Genomic DNA, 14,845 nt, shown 5'->3' with positions numbered 1-14,845 from the left:
AAGTTTTCATGTGTAAACCCGGCCGGTAGATTTATGAATCTGGCACATGAAATAAGTTAAGTGTTGCTCTAAAGGAAATTAATCGTTGAATTAAATTTGTCAGTAATTTAATTTATTGATTAGTATCTGGAATCTTAACATGGGGAATTACATAAGTGTTTAATGGTGAATTTCGAAATATATATAGAGGAGTGCAATTACGAATTTTTAGTGGAATGATTTGTAATTTATTATGGTAAGAATAATTCAAATTAATTATTTGGAATTATTTCCATAATAGGAAGCCTCAGTAATAAATTCTGTGGTCCCTCCAGTGCCCAATTTAACTAGAACTCAGAATCCTATTTTCTAGTAGAAGAAGGAAAAAGTAACGTGTATATTTCCTCCAAGAAAGAAACGTGAGTTTTGGGTTTTTCTTGAAGAATAAGGATTTATATTTTCTTCTCCTTTTTGGACTAGGAAGACATCTCTATAAGTAGGGATTCTTCTAACCTAGAAAGACAATTAAGTATTCTATACGATACTTGCCCACCCAAGTATTGAGAGAGTTCAATTGTTATTTGGGATCACTGTAGAAGACTGTAGAGCTGGAGTTGGATTTGCTTCAAGATATCTGCACACGCTTCAAGAGGTAATCCTGAGTTAATTTTCAGTATACCTTGTATGTGATACGTATTTGTGATTGTTGTCTATACTCATGCAAGTTGTATGATTCTGGAATGCTTCCGCTGTGTATGCTATTTTCTAACAACAAATGGGTCAGCAAGTGGCACGTCATGTTGATCAGGACAAACCATGGAATCATAGTCGAATATGGCATGAAAAAGATATAGAAACTGTTTTTTCCACAAATCAGGTATGTGTGCCTCTAATCATTTTGAGGATGCTTGAGATTTGTCATTTTCCTTTGCATTCATTCGGGAGTCCTTAAAACTAGACAATAAACATCGAGGTATACAACCTTTTAGGGCTAGAACATTTTTCTTTATGTGAACCTTATGCTAGGGGATGTTTCTTAATTAAATCAATTGCAACAGCTTGGCCACGAGCATGCTCTTGTAAGTCTGAATGTGCATGTTCCTGCTATATTTCAAGCTTGCGTCTCTCATTTGTTTTGAGTATTAACATCTCCTGCCAATAAAAAACGAACCAAGTAAAATTAATGTGCATTTTGTGTGTTATCACAATTCAACTCCACAAACTTTAGTTACTTTTCTGTTTTGATAAGTAATTAAAGATTCTATAATTGCTTGCACTAAGCCAGTGCCACAAAACATAATTACAGATTGTGAAAATCCTCTATTGTATCTAGGATTGCATCTTCATCATGTACGATAACCAGGTTACACCAGAAAGCTGGCAAAAATATACATCTGTTCCTTTTGTTGCCTTAAAAAATTCTGCTATTTCTTTCAAGCCATATGGTCCACCAAATGGCTTGGGAAATGGTATTCCAAAGTCTTCCAGGATTACGGTAGCTCAAAGATGGATTTTTGCATGGTCTAAGGCATGCCAAATATTGCTAAAACATGCATCACAACTGACTAGTGATCGACTCTAGAATGCAAGAAGAGGTGGCCAACATCTTCAGAGTGTTCTTCACACTGTGGGCACCTACTGCAAGGCTGAAATTCCCTCTTTTGGAGGTTGGAATTAGTAAGACAAGCTTCCCTAGCCACAATCCAAGTGAAGAAAGAGACCTTCTAAGGAGCCTTGCTAAACCAGATCTTTCTCCAAGGCCAAGAAACCATTTCCAACAAACTGTAGCAACTTCTGACTGTAAAGAGACCTGTGGGATGTCCATTCCATATGATAGAATCTATTTTATTATAGCCCAAAATTATGTTGCTAAGCAGCTGAAACAAAAGACATAATATTTCCACTTCCCAGACATTTAAGTTCCTTCTAAGAAAGAGATTCCAGCCTTGAGTTGGATAAAATTCAGGAATTACCCCGTTGAGCTGCGAAGAAAAACTGTCTATGTGTCCGTTCATTTCATTTGTCTTAATGGAACAGCTTAGTGAGCACTTCCTTTACTATCTGTAGATAGTGAGTGATGTCAATTTACTTTTACTTGCTAAGTAATTCTTCATAGCATCTTTTTCCGGTAATGTTGTTATTTGTCTGAGAATTAATTTGACTGATGACATTTGGTATTGTTTTGAGAAGAACATTTTTCTTGTAATTTAGATTGTTGCAAAGTTCTATCCCTCTTAGAAGAGAATTTAGTGAGGAAATAGTTGAAGCATAATACAGGATTTCTAGAATTAGATGTACTATATTTAAGTAGTTTGGAAAACTATCCTTTGATAAGTTTCACTATAGCTTTTCTTTTTTGTGGTTTAACAATTCTTAGATGCTACCCTACATGGAGAACTTTTGAAAGAATTTTCTTTTAAAGCTTCCATGTATGCACTTAACATTCAAGTTGAAGAAGCAAGTAAACTTTAGGAATTTTAGGGAAGAGCTTTTTCTAATGTAGGGGACTAGAATCTTAAGTTCATTGGAGAATGCATCTTTGTTTAGGGAATAACCGAGTAATATGATAATAGAAAGCAATATCTAATGAATTCAGATTTCAGAAAACTATTTGATTGAGCTCCAAATGGAAGCCAGATGTAAATCAGTCGGTGTTTCCCTAAGGCCATTATGCTTTGTCAAAGTAGAATAGGGTCTTACTGTTTGATGTGATTTCCGGTTTAGTGTTTACATAGTTCTTTTCTTTTCTTTTCAGTGGACAGAGTCAGTTAAAGGCATAATGGTTCCAATTGGCTCAGACCAACATATATGCAAGTGGAGCAAAGCTTTCAGAAATATGCCTTGTCTTATGTTACTCATTGTCAAAGAGGAGGAGGTCCGACATTATGAACCAGTTTCTGACATTATTGAATTTCTCCCCAGTAGCTTGAAATGGCTTGATTGGTCTTATTACAGTTTTGAATCTTTACCAGCAAATTTTCAACCAAGAAACCTTGTTGGGCTCAACATGACTTTTAGTTCTCTTGTTGAAATTTGCAAGGAACCAAAGGTATTGGTTGATCTCTTTCTTGACAGTGCTCTAAGCATTGAATTTTCTTTTACAGAAAAGAGTTAGTTAAAACTGACATTTCTACTCTTCACCTTTTTATAAGCAGGCATTTGACAAGTTGACAATTCTCAATTTAAGCTTTTCACAAAATTTACTCAGAACACCCAACTTTTCTGAGATGCCAAATTTGCAGAGAATTGTGCTGAAAAGTTGTGTAAGCTTGGTTGAGGTTCATCCATCCATTGACAATCTCAAAAAGCTTATTTCTCTGAACATGAAGAACTGTAGAAATCTCAAGTTCTTCTTGAGCAGTATTCAAATGGAATCTCTGGAGAGCCTCAACCTCTCTGGTTGTGAGAAATTAGAAGCTCTTCCAGAAATTCAGGGGAATATGGAGTTACCATCAGAGCTTCTTTTGGGATGTACTGCAATTCGGGAACTGCCATCATCAATAGGACGGCTATTTGGCATCAGCTTACTTGATTTGTGTTCATGTAAATATCTTGTAAGACTTCCAGACAGTGTTAGCAAGATGAGAAAACTGAAAGTTTTGATTCTTAAAGGCTGCCTAAATCTGGTGACTTTTCCAGAAAGCCTGGGTGATCTAGAAGAGTTGGAGGAGCTTTATGCTGGAAACACTGCCATTCAGCGACTACCAGATTCTATGATAAAGCTAAACAGACTTAAAATCCTATCACTAAAAAGGAGACGGAAGATAAAGTCTGAATTTGCTACAGATATGATATTCCCTTGTGCATATTATGGTTTGAAGGAATTGAAAAGTTTGGATCTCAGTGGATGCATTTTATCTGGTGACAAGATTTTTGCGCTTACATGCTTGACTACTTTAGTGGAACTAAACCTGAGCAGAAACAAGTTTGTTTCTCTACCTGATAGCATCAGTCAACTTAGTCGACTTCGATATCTCAACATAACACACTGTCATGAACTTAAGAAACTTCCCAAACTTCCTCAAAGTATAGAGGAACTGTATGCAGAAGATTTTCTGGCCATACAAAGTATTCTAGCTCTGCGGATATACCCAAGATTGTATTTGGTCTCATTCACCAACTATAGTTTTAATCAACAATCATATACAGAAAAGAGCAATGACAACTCGGTTTTGGACCAGATTCTCAACTTGTTTCTTTCAGAGAGTATAGGTGATTGGATGAATTATGCTATCATCTTTCCTGAGCGTGCAATTCCTACATGGTTTAAACATCAGAGTGTTGAGGAAAAAATCTTGCTTAAACTGCCTCAGGATTGGTATGATAATAGGTTCAAGGGCTTTGCTATATGCTGTGTCACTTGCATGGGGGCAGGTTTCCACGATCCTAATTCAGGGCTATCAGGGAAGTATGACAATACCTTCATCAAAGCCAAATTAATATGTAAAAATCATCCAGAAGAGCTTAAAGTGCTGGAGAAAGAATGTAAAGTTAGTACCATGTCTAGAAGTTATGGCTGGTGTGTTTGCTTTGCCTACATACCGTTTCATTCTTTACTGCGGTTGTCTGACACGGAAGTTAGAGACTTTAACCAATATGGCCTATTCGAGGCATCTATTCAAAGGAAAATGACAAGACAATGGGGAGTTCATTTGATTTACAAGTCTGAAAGACAATTTTTCCAGAGCAGAACTGAGAAAGAGTTGCCTGCCGAGAGGTTGAGTCAAGTCAATCTAATTCGGAGAATCGCTCAACCAAAATCATTCATAAAAAAAGCTGGAGCAGACGCATTTAGAAAACTAGTTCAAGCGTGTGCAGACGCATATGGCACCTGAACTTGAGGCCAGACCGAAGTAGCTCCACAAGCGGGTGCCTTCGAGGGATTACCAAGAGTTCAAATTTAAGGTAACTCGACAAATGCTTATTATTTCTTATGTAAAATTAGTTTTTCGAGTACTTTAGATTTTGAATGGATGAAGAATGAGGTTAGATAAATATTAAAAGAATTAGGCAAAACAATAATAACAATTAGTTTTAAAGTTATTCAAGTAAATAAGTCAACTGTAGGCTTAATTTTTTTAAGAAGACATTATTACCTGAAAATTAAAAGTTTAATAGAAATATTAGTCGCATAAACTAAAAACTGAATTTGAATAATGAGTGTCCATGGAAAATGTTGTGGAAACTAAGGTGCTCATAGGGAAAGCTTTGAATAAAATCTGCCTTGCACATGACATCTTAGTGAGAAAAGGATGTTCAATGTTCAATAGTTGCTATCTGTGCAAAGGGAAACTCAAAAGTATCTGTTGAATGCTAAGAGAATGTATCTAGATTGTTACAGAATATTGTAGGATATTGTAAAGATATTCTCTTACCTTATATAGCTAGCTAAATCATAGAAAGATGTGTAGGATATTCACTAATCTTTGATAGAACTTCTAGTGATTGTATACATACATGTACTTAACATAGTGAAATACAAGTTCTTCTATTCCCATATTTCAAATAACATGGTATCAGAGCCAGACCTTTGGCTTCGTCGGAGTTAGGCTTACTACCTCACCAGACTCCATTTCGGTCCAACTTTCTTCTCCTCTTCAACGTTTCCTGCCTTTTCTGACCTATACACTTTGTGGTGCTCTTGATCAGATCTGGTGAGATCATTCATTTTTGCTTCCATTCTCTGTTCTGGTTATTTATCTCAAAGAATCTACTATTTTGTGTTAGACTACTATTTTGGTTTGGGTGAGCGAAATTTTAATTGAGGGATCAAATTAGTCCTTTGTTTGTTTGAGAAGAACCTGTTTTAAGTCTTTCGTTTTTATTTGAGAAGATTCGTCCTGTCAAGTGAAGTGTTGCAATTAATTCTTCGGTTGTCATCTTGTGTTGCATATTTGTTGGCTGATACTTGCTGGTTAGGGCATCTCCAACCCTATCCTCTATTTTACTCTCCAAATATAGAGTTTTCCATTTTTTCAGACAATCAACTCCAATCCAATTCTCTATTTTACTCTCTAAAAAAGATTTTTTTTTTCTTTCCTCAATATTATATTATTATTTCTATTTAATTCCTATTTTCTTATTTCATAATATAAATCATTTCTTCTTCTTCTTCTTCTTTTTCTTTTTCTTTTTCCAAATAATCATTTTATATAATTTTCATGTGATATAATATTTTATTTTTCAAATTCCTTATTTAATATAAAATTACATTTTATTCTAAATTTTTAAATAACATAAATTGCAAGCAAATATTCAATTGATTGTTCATGTTTTATTTGAGAAATTGTAGTTGCAAATACAATTCTAGCTTAGCACTCGATACTTGCTTGAGAAAGAGGTGTTAGAGTTGAACTATTAGTTGATGATTGTATTGATTGCATGATTATGAATCTAGCTTGAGAAAATGGGTTTGATTGCAATCTTGCAAATCTAGCTTGAAAAAGTGGATTGGTTAAGGTAATGGGTTGTTCGATTGTGTTTTGCCTGTTGAGGTTCGAGAGAACTCACCTGAATCGCAATAGTTGATTGAGAAATGGCTATTGCACTCAAAACCCAGCCTACCCACTGGGATGCAACATCTTTAAGTAACTCGTAATCACCCATTACGCGAAATTAGCATTCAATTTATCACACTCCCAAGAAACCCTCTCTACTTGTTTACTTCTGTTTTTAGGAGTCATAAATGTAACACCCCGCTACTAGAAATTAATACTTAGAATTAGAAAGAGTTGTTTTTGGAAAGAATGAAAATTTGGAAATTTGACAAAAAATTAAGGCAAGTATGAAATTTTGGTCAACTTAAAACGACCATAATTCCTAGCTCAGGATGAGTTAGGTGTACTACAAGATACCGTAGGAAATATCTTGGAATTATCTTTCCAACGCAGCCAAGTTTGCGCGATTCCGAGTTCGTATAAGGGAGATATGCCCATTTGAAGTTGGGCTGTCTAGATAAGGAAAGTCAAAACCGGATTTTAGAAGGGTACTTTGGTCTTTTCACTACCCTATTAATTAATTTCGTTTTTGGTAATTAAGTTGGGGTCTAAACTGATTTGGTTTGTTTACTCTTATAAAAAAGAGTTAGGGTTTTGAGAGAAGAGAAAAGAAGAGGAGAAGAAGCAAGGATTCGTCGATTTCTTGAGGAATTGAGTGTAGATTTCGCCATGGATTTAATCCTACGAGGTATGTGAGTTCACATAGCGTTGGGTTCGTTCACCCACGCGCCAAACATGTTTATTTCAATATGATTTTCGTCCTAAAAGATTGAGACTTTGATGTTCTTGAGTTGTATTCTTGAATTGCTTTTGTTCTTGAATTTGGGATGAGATTAAGAAGTTCTTGAGAGTTTAAGGTCGATTTTAGAGTTGTGTTTGATTAGATTCTTGTGTACATATGCTGGGTATCTGAATCTAAAGAGGAATTGAGAAAAAGAATCGAGTTTAGGCGAATTGGGGTAGAAAACGAAGAAGGAACAAGTCGGGTAAATCTGGAAACCAGGTTCGTGTCGCGGACATGTTCCTCAGGATTGACCAAATTTTCTCCGCATCGCGGAGTGGTCACTGACCGTTCTGCCTCAAAAGTTATTTCGTGATCAAATAATTAAATGCATCTTCGCGTCACAGACTTGCTTCCAGGCAGTGATTTCTTGATTGTTTCTCATGTTTAGCTATTTAAAAACACTTCTAAACATCATGAGATCTTTCCTATCACAAATCACAATCCTTGAATCCATAATTTAATTCAAGGAAAGTTAAGAGTCAAGCCAAGAGAAGTTAAGAGTCAAGTCAAGAGAAGTTAATAGTCAAGTCAAGAGAATTTCTTAGAGTCTTCCAAAAGTCTTTTACAAACGTTTCAACTTTGTTTTAAGACCTGAGTTTTGAGTTGAGTAAAGAGTAAAAGATTTGAAGTTCATTTCTTCAAAAGAGTATATCGGGACTATGTATTCCCAAAGAATTTAAAATGTTTTCACATTAAATAAAAGAGGAAATTGAGATTTCCAAAAGAGTCTTTGAGCTAATTTTCTAATTAAGCAAGAGAGGAAACTTTGATTTCCAAGATAGCCTTTGAGCTAAGTTTTGAGCAATTATCTCAAACCACATAAAGAAGTATGTTTTTAAACATAAGAGCTAGTATTATATTTTGGGAGTAGTATTGAGCACCGATATAAGGGAGAGTTCAGACAGCTCCCAGCCTCCATAAACCATGTAGCCATCATGGGTTGAAAATGGTCATACTTTTTAGATGATTCCTTAGTGTTTTTTAGCATAGACTAGTGGATCCACTTAGTAGTCAGGTTTTATGCCCTTGGCAAGGTATAGGACGGCCCTGACAATGTGAGGCAAGACGATGTATCATCACATAGCTCTAAAGTGATGGTTGTCGGTTAGAGAAACTCCCACATCAGTATTTTGTATTCTTATATACACAAAGTTAATTGTATTTTATATACATTCAGAGTTTATATTGTATTTTTGCATACATACAGAGTTACTATTGTATTTCTAAATACACAAAGTTGTTATTCATATTTTAAAAGCTTTTCTTTATATTGTATTTATTTTATTGCTTTATATTGAAATGAGTCAGTTGAGTTAAGCCCAGGTATGTCTTTCAGTTCCTTTCAAGCTTATGTCTTGTTTTAGAATTCCCATCGCATGCTCGTACATTCAATGTACTGATGCCAGTTGACTTGCATCTTATTATGATGCAAATTCAGGTAACCAGAATCAGCATCCAGCGCATCGTTGATCCAGTTGAGCTTCAGAGTTGTTGGTGAGCCTCCTTGCTTCTGGAGGATCCCCTTTTTCATTACTTTATCATTTTAGTTCATTAGGATGTCATGGGTCTTGTCCCGACGTCCATCTCAGTTTTAGAGGCTTCATAGATAGACAATTAGTTATTCATTTGTCTTTACCTTGTTATTGACTTATGTTCAGATTTGAGTTGCCACTTTGGCTAAGTTAAATGTTTATTTTCTAAAACATTATGAGTTTAGTTTGAGACAGTTGATTATCTTGCATTTGAGTTCTTTTCTTAATGCTTAAAGTCTTTCACTGAGTAAGTAAGTCAGGCCAAGGTTCGCTTGGGGCCAACAATGGCTCACGAGTGCCAGTCCCGCCTAGGGTGTAGGCTCGGGGAGTGACAATAAATTGGTTACCCGAATCCCCCATTTGACATTAAATTGTCAAAACTTTGTGATTTACATTAATGTCGCGAAACTTCTACCTCTACAAACGATTAGGACATAATTTTACTTCTTAGTCAAATTCTTTACTATATTACTCCTTGTGGGATCGACCCAACTCTTAGTTGGGTTTATACTTGTTAGCAACCGCCTACACTTAGAATTGGATGAAGTGTAGTTGAGCGTTATCAGATATCTTAGGATATTTTTCTTTTAAAGAGTAGAAAAATTTACTTATTATGTTATTAGGCATAGAGAATGATTATCTATCATATCATAAATAGCTTAAGGACTCCTATGCAAGGAGTTCCACTTCTATATTATTCACTAGTTAATTTATCTGCGCTTCTCGCGGGCATAAATAATCTCATTATGCTTATGAACATCCTTTCCAATACTCAATTGTTATAAGAAAAAAGGAAAGTAAATTTTAGTAGGTTTTAAGAACATTTGAACATAAATTAAATGATTTGACATTATCACATATCTCAAGAATTGTATATCTATAATGAATAATTAAAAATATCTTGATATCTAATCATTTTATCTTTCCATAATATATTATAAATTATAATATATGTTTTGTGATATAATTGTCTTATTGATATTGATTGATGTTTTTATTTAGCAATGAAGCATCACTTTTTCTATTTTTGTCCATGAGAAATACCGAATCTGAAAATTTTATGGATAGAATATACTCCTTGGGAAAAAAATTATTAAGTAAAAGTTTTCAAAAATCAATATAAGCCATAAATAAAAAAAAATTAGAGACAATCTACTTGTCTAATGTCAAATGTTCACCACTTTTCGTTATTGATACTTTGTTACTCAAACAAAATTTATAGAAGTAGAAAAATAAATTTGAAATAACAACAAAATAATATTTTTGACCCCTTTTAGAAATTCACTCTTCAATCAACTTTCAATCTTTAAAGTACTCATAATATCCAATGATGAAATTTAGTAAAAAAAGATAAGGATAATTTTTTTTAAAAAAATATGGGCATGCAATGTCATTAGCTCTCAGAGGATTTTCTCAAAAACAAAAAATCTCATCCTTGTATATGAAACAATGACGTTGTCGATGAAGAAATTAGAGAACTCAAGAAGGGGCGACAATTTTGGACTCTATGATGACATTTGGGCTGAAGTTGATGTACGATATAATCTTGAAATGACACAACGTAAATTCAAACAATGGAGAAATTATCAACCTTGTAATCCATAGTAGTAGCTTTCAGCAACAATTATTTTTCTTCATAATACACATTATTCTAACCAAAATTACATCAACTAAAAAAGCTCTAAAGCATACTAACCCTTCTTCTCCCAAGTTTTTTGAAGTTTAATCTGTTTTACTATAATAGGATAATACTTTAAAGAACTTTTGAACATACAACTCCATTCTTCTTCTCCTATGCTTTTTTTCTTCTTCAATAAATTCATCCCTCTTCTCACTATCAACAATATCATTCTCTTGTTATTCTTCTACAAAATCAGACCAACATCATAAGATCCTTTTCCCGTTTGTACGCCTTGCTTCTTCAATTTCTTCAAAGCCTACATGTAATTCTCAGTTATTCCTGTTAAACCCAATTGTTATGCCATTAAACAACTCTCGACTGTACAATCACAAATTCAGAGTACAAAGATAAATGAAACATCAATTAATTTGAGTGTGAAACTTAAAGCGGTGGTACATTAGTTAATAGTTACTAACCTCCTTAAACTTAGATCTTTTTAAATTTTATTAGATCTAGCTAGTTGAAATCATAAAGGTAGACAAATTAAAGTAAACATATTTTATGTCATAACCTATCTTCATGCATAACGACTATCTATTTAACAAAGGCTTATTACTTGGGCAAGATAAAAGAAAAACAGACTCATATCAGTACATTACTTGCATACCCAAAATTTGATAATTTATATGATATTAAATGGTACAAAAATATAGCAAATTCAAACCAAATTTGTGCGCCTATAATCAATGGACACATATAAGGAATTATAAACAAACACAATTTTTAATACATATGCAATCTTGGAGGTTTAAAGAGCTTATCAGAAAGAATAACATCAGATGCATGCCAAGAAAATTTCACATACCACAATAATCAATCCTTTCTGATAAGGCATAATAAGCACATGTTCATACTACCTTTGTTGACTATATATGGAGGAGTTTCTTCACATTTTTAAACTATGAATTTTCTAACTTTTCTATACTTCTCCTTAAAACATCCAATTTAGTATATATTAAATAATTATTTATATTATAATATAAAAATAATAAAAGAAGACACCTTTCACGCTGAATGATTGTAACTTTTCTAAAGGGTTGTTGCTTTTCTAAAGGGTTGTTACATTTCCAAAGGGTTTGAGTTTTCCAAAGAGTTGTGATTTTTTCGAAGGGTTGCGACTATTTTGATAAGGCACAATAAACACTTATTTATACTACCCTTTGTTGACTAAAAACAGAGGGGTTCTCTCACATTTAAAACCAAAATTTTTCTAAGTTTTCTATTTTTCTTCTTAATACCAATTTAGTACATATTCCATATTTCATACTTTTTTTAAGAAACTTTATGGACCATTGGTTCGATTTATTGATTATCTCAAATATGTTGGATAAGTACTAATACCAAAAGTCTTAGCCCAAATCCTCCAAAATATTTCATACTATATTTATTTATATAATAAAATATATTAAAAGCAGACACCTTTTCACATTAAAGGATTGTAACTTTTTCGATGGATTGTGACTTTTCCAAAGAGTTGTGATTTTTTCAAAAGGTTGTGACTTTTCCATATTGGTCAAACTTTACAACATTTTGGAGATATGATTAATACAACAACATTTCAACTCCCAATAAAATATAATAATAGGTACAAGTACCTTATCAAGTTACAGTGGAATTTATTCTCTCTTTGTTGTTTTATCCTCAATTCTGATTCCATCAAGAATACTTAACAAGTTTTCATAACAAAAAACACAAAAGTAATACAATACAAATTTATAAAAGATAATTTTTTTACAGATCATTGAATAAAGCACTAACTTAAGTTGTCGGACAAAGTGATGACAGAAGGGAAAATCCCACAAAAAGAAGTAGGTACGAACCAAAAAATTATCATGATTGTGATAAGTTGTTTAAGAATTGAGCAATTGAAATAGTTTTTCTTTTGACATGTTGAATGGAGGAAAAAACTACAAGGAAATTATAGTTTTGTTTCATTATTTTTTTGGGGAAGATTCAAAGTAGACTTCCAAGGAAAAGACAAAGTTTCACAGAAATTAGGAATGAAATTTTCACGAAGAAGAAGATACAACAATGGGTATGATTTGCCTAATTTTTATAGGTACTTCCTGAAGAGATGCAATCGAAGGGATACAAGAGTTGAAGGAGCGAGTTTAAAAGGTAAAAATAAAATAGGAGTAAAAAACATAAAATTACAAAAGAAAATATAAAAGTAATGAAGTAGGGTTGTTCATGGTTATGATTATAAAACCAAACCGAACTGCAATCCAAACCAAACCGATTAAAAAAATCGATATTTGGTTTGATTTGGTTTTAAATTTTGAAAATCGATATTATTGGTTTGGTTTTGATTTACTAAAAATTAACTGCAAAAGTAACCAAACTGAACCGAGAAGTTATATATATATATTTTATAATTATTTATAAATAAAATGTAGTATTTTGATAAATTTTAATTAACTTAAGTCTTTAATTTTACTATTTTCTAAAGCCCAACACTAAAATTTTAGCTCAACTATTGTCTAAATCCCTCAATATTCATTACTTTAAAGATCACACTTTCTCTGTTCTTTATAAAAATTTTGAACGCAACATTGAATAATTTTGACATATTGGTTTGTTTTTCTTAGAAGTAATTTCTCAATATTTTAAGGTGTAATTTTATTGAAAAGTCTATTGATAAGATGTTGAGATCTCCAAAATATTGAACCAACTTTATGCTATTGACAATGAGTTTTTTTAGTTTCTATAACTTGGTACATTGGATGAATCACTTTGTTCGTGTAATAGTTTATTTGTGAATTATTCATGTACTAAGTGTTTATGTCTATCGAGATATGTATGTCCTCAACAAACTTATTACTTTCAAACCAAAAAAAACTAACCAAACCGAAGGTTATTTTTTTATTTGGTTTGGTTTTAGAAATTTAAAAACCGATTTAAATTGGTTTGATTTTGGTTTTAACTAGTAATCGATCCAAACCGAACCATGAACACCCCTATAAATAAGATATAAGATAAGATAAAATTAGCAAAAGTCAATTAAAAATAGTTACTATTTTTACATGGTATCGGAGTCTTTACTATCATAGTAGGAGACTTAAGTAGCTTCCACCTGCTAGCAAGAGGCCTTACACGGCCTTCCCAACCAATGTTCTCTTCTTTCTTTCCTCTTTCGAGTGGCAGGTGCCACTTCTCTCTCCTGTAACCGGCACCACTCCTCTGACAATCGGAGCCTCCACTATACCCTAATCTTTTTGTCCTTGTTTTGCCAATCAATTTACGTTGGTGATGTCTGGGAGATTTGCAACACCATACCTCCTTTGGTGACTTGAATAGGTTCATTTCCCTATTCAGTGCAAGAACCACTTTCTTTCATTGTGCATTTCCTTTGATGCTAAAGCAAGTAATGCTACCATTTCCATTTGTCTACCAGTTAGTGGAATGCCGAGCATCTCTAACTGCTTAGCAGATTGATTGTATACTGACACCAAATATTGGGAATTTTCGGTCCTAATTTTGCTGTCCCAGTTTGCATCATGTATCACCTATCTCAAGAAGAAATTGATAAATGCAATGATTCCATTTTGAAATTATGAATTTTAAATAGTACATATTCTGCCTGAATGTGCTTATTTGTTTGATGTTTATAGTTATGACGTGAATTAGCTGTTCCCCTAGTGGCATTGGTCTTGTGGTAAGAGGTGGTGTGTGTGTTAGACATATCTCACGGATTTGAACCCTGCCACGAACAAAAAACGTATGCCCATTATCCGCTGTGTCGCTGGCCCCGGAGGATTTCTTGGTTATCAAAAATGGAAAAAAAAATAGCTTTAGCTGTATAGTTTTGCAGGTTTTTTCTTATCAGAAAGGTTTTATCAATAAAACAACACTAAGATAATGCTGATTATTACAGAGTACACTTGATGTATATTTTAAATTTCATTTTGAAATAAGTATATGGTGATTATAGTTTTTGGGTTGGCAAATTGTAATGTAAAGACTAAGTAACATCTCTGTACAGTAATCTGACTAGATATTTCTCTGTTTAGTAGGCCACTATAAGATTGACATTGCATCAACTGTAGTTCTGAAGGAAACCATGACCATAAAGGCTAGAAATCATGCTAATCTTTGGTTCCATTAACGGAAAGAGGCTGTGAGTTGATGCCTGGTTTAAAAACATGTGTTAAAGCTATTCTAAAAGTCACTGCAGTTAACTTCTCATGCCATATATTACTTTGGAGTGTATAAGTAGTGTATGACACAGACAAGCTGCATGTCAATGATAAGTAAACAAGTGAAAATACAAACCCCGTCCCGCTTGCCACTTACCAAAGAAGGACCTTAGGATGCGAAGATTCTTTATACTCGCTTCTCCTTGTTCCTGTTCCTAACTCCTCCTTGGGTAGTT

The 14,845-nt window shown here is 33.5% G+C and overlaps 1 protein-coding gene across 4 annotated transcripts in view; it reads left to right on the top strand.

The window, feature by feature from the left end:
* Window positions 1-14,536, top strand: part of LOC125872642 (TMV resistance protein N-like) — an 87,023-nt gene extending 72,487 nt beyond the window's left edge. Inside the window, exons 2-4 of one of the 4 annotated variants that reach the window (XR_007447146.1) lie at window positions 2,735-3,028; window positions 3,132-4,884; window positions 14,085-14,536. Coding sequence is in view for 3 of the 4 variants with exons in the window: in XM_049553401.1 (XP_049409358.1) it covers window positions 2,759-3,028; window positions 3,132-4,814 (1,953 nt within the window). In the remaining variant the exon portion in view is untranslated. Of the gene's footprint in view, window positions 1-755; window positions 857-2,734; window positions 3,029-3,131; window positions 5,435-14,084 lie in introns of those variants that run through there. The other 3 variants (XM_049553402.1, XM_049553401.1, XM_049553403.1) reach the window with 3 other exon arrangements.
* The last annotated feature ends 309 nt before the right edge of the window (window positions 14,537-14,845 follow it).

Source organism: Solanum stenotomum, chromosome 8 (genome assembly GCF_019186545.1).
Source record: "Solanum stenotomum isolate F172 chromosome 8, ASM1918654v1, whole genome shotgun sequence".
NCBI classification, from domain to species: domain Eukaryota; kingdom Viridiplantae; phylum Streptophyta; class Magnoliopsida; order Solanales; family Solanaceae; genus Solanum; species Solanum stenotomum.
This window is presented reverse-complemented; position numbering and strand designations above follow the sequence as displayed.